Source organism: Protobothrops mucrosquamatus, unplaced genomic scaffold (assembly GCF_001527695.2).
Source record: "Protobothrops mucrosquamatus isolate PMUCROS unplaced genomic scaffold, P.Mucros_1.0 scaffold_182, whole genome shotgun sequence".
NCBI classification, from domain to species: Eukaryota; Metazoa; Chordata; class Lepidosauria; order Squamata; family Viperidae; genus Protobothrops; species Protobothrops mucrosquamatus.
The window spans coordinates 433,943-436,112 of NW_015386258.1; the positions used below are offsets into that span (position 1 = coordinate 433,943).

A 2,170-nucleotide genomic window follows, 5' to 3' on the forward strand; every position below is an offset into this window, starting at 1 on the left:
GACTGGATGTAACTACCATTTGTTCAAACCCCGCTCCCCGTAAACAGCCACTGAATGAAAGGTCATAACTCAAGGGCCACCTTTATCTACTATTTATGTATGCGCGAACATGCACACACAAACACACACTTATTTTGCTTCACTCTGTTGGGGAATATGTCTTGCACTTGTTCTTAATAAGTTTATAGTTCCCTGTTGTATGTTTCACATGAGGAGAGTAACTTGTTTTATTCACATTGTTCTTCAATATATTGTCGGAACTAACTTTTGAGAAAGTAATTTTTTAATATTGTATGAAGGTCTAAGTAGATGTTACTATGTGTGCATCCCATAATGTTAAAAGAAGAAATACCTTTACCTGAATAGATTTAGATTTATTCTATCCATCTTTTACAAACTACTTGTAACTTGAGGAGGCGCCACAGAGTTGAATACCGAAGCCAACTGAAAACTTTCTTAGACAGTGAATTCTGTTCTAAGTGGTAGTAATTTCATTCTGTTAGTGAGAAAAGTGCGTACAATGAGTAGAAGTTGTAAACTGCTCCTTTCATCTGGATTGTTTCTTATCAGTTTTAAAATGGTGAGTCTCATTTTTTATTTTTTTTTAACATCTTACAGGAAATACTTGCTGTCTTTTAAAAAAAATACTTTCAGTCTTAATATTTTCTACATCTTTTCATTTTAAAATTCTGAAATGATGCTGGTTTTTAAAAAATTTACATTAAGATCAATATTTAGTCTTAAGTGATTTAGACTGTATGAAACCTCAGATCCAGAAATGATTTACAATACATTAACTTTTTAATCTTATCACTCAATTATTTATTTGCTTAGCAGTATTGGATATTTTATTTTTATGAGATAGTGCAGGAAGAAAATGCACCTTTATTATAATTTTATAACTCAGTTCATAATTTAAAAGAAAATGAAAAAAAAATGAAAATCTCACTTTAAATAAACATCTTACTGTTGTTTTTATTTTGCGACTGTAATATAGCAGTTAGTCCACAATCGAGTTTTAGTTTTATGATTCCTGCATACAGTATTTATTTAAAAACTTGAGCTCAGTTCAATTTATTCCCTACTATTTTATTTTGGTGTGATTTATTGACACAGCTATTCAGAAATAAATCAGCAATTCTATCCAATGCATAACTATTTAGCAATTAGGTTTGGTGAATTATGCCTGGCCCCCTCAACTGGGTAGTATATTTTTGTGTTTGCAAGTGTGAATTGGTCTAAATAGATTTAGTTGGTCAACAGAGTGGTCCAGTGATCTTAGCTATCTAAACATTTTGGATTGGATCCAGTTATGGCTGGTAGACAACGAATGATATCCTTTAAGGTACCCTAATGTATATGACAATTGCGGCCGTAACAGGAACGTACGTAGGATAGAATGAGTATTTGGAATTCTCTTACTAGATTTGGGAGTTTGCACTCTTCCATGTAGGATTGTGTTTGAGTATCATACTCTTCCATGTAGGATTGTGTTTGGGTATCACATACCTGCGTGTCAGCAACTGGAAACTGTCCTTTCTAGAATAACAGACAGATTTTGAAAGGAAAGATTCACTAGTAATACTAGCCCATTTCATTCATAGTTTTGTGATCATCATGTTATTTAATTAGTAAACATTATGATTATTTAGAGGTAAAGGGTTTTTAAACAGATTCTTATATGTAGATGTGAAGACTCTTTTAATAGAGCCTTATGTATATAATATTGAAAACATAAGTTAGTAGTAAATTACTGAAAAAAATTCAGATATACAGTACTTATGTGAAAACTCCTTAGTATTCTGCCATTATATTTTATTTTTAAGGTAAATATTTAATTTAATAATTTAATAATAATTTAATTTAATTTAATAATTTAATTTATATACCGCCCTTCTCCCGTAGGACTCAGGGCGGTGCACAGCATATTAAAACAGATACAAACAAAATACATCAAAAAAACAAAAAAATCCCCATAAAACCAAATTAAAAGCCAAATATTGGAAGCTGTGTGTCAATTAAAATTTTCTTAAAATCATCCCTACCTAAAATCCTCCCTAGGTCAGGCCCGCTTGCTGGAAAAGCCATGTCTTGAGGGCGCGGCAGAAAGTAAGGAGATCCGGAATCATCCGGATCTCGGGGGGTAGTTCGTTCCAGAGGGTGGGGGCAC

The 2,170-nt window shown here is 32.4% G+C and overlaps 1 protein-coding gene across 1 annotated transcript in view; it reads left to right on the top strand.

Moving 5' to 3' along the window:
- The first annotated feature begins 520 nt into the window (after nt 1-520).
- FNDC7 (fibronectin type III domain containing 7) overlaps nt 521-2,170 on the top strand; it is an 18,812-nt gene continuing 17,162 nt past the window's right edge. The window contains exon 1 of the mRNA XM_029285741.1: nt 521-580. Coding sequence (XP_029141574.1) covers nt 521-580 — 60 coding nt within the window. The remainder of the gene's footprint in view (nt 581-2,170) is intronic.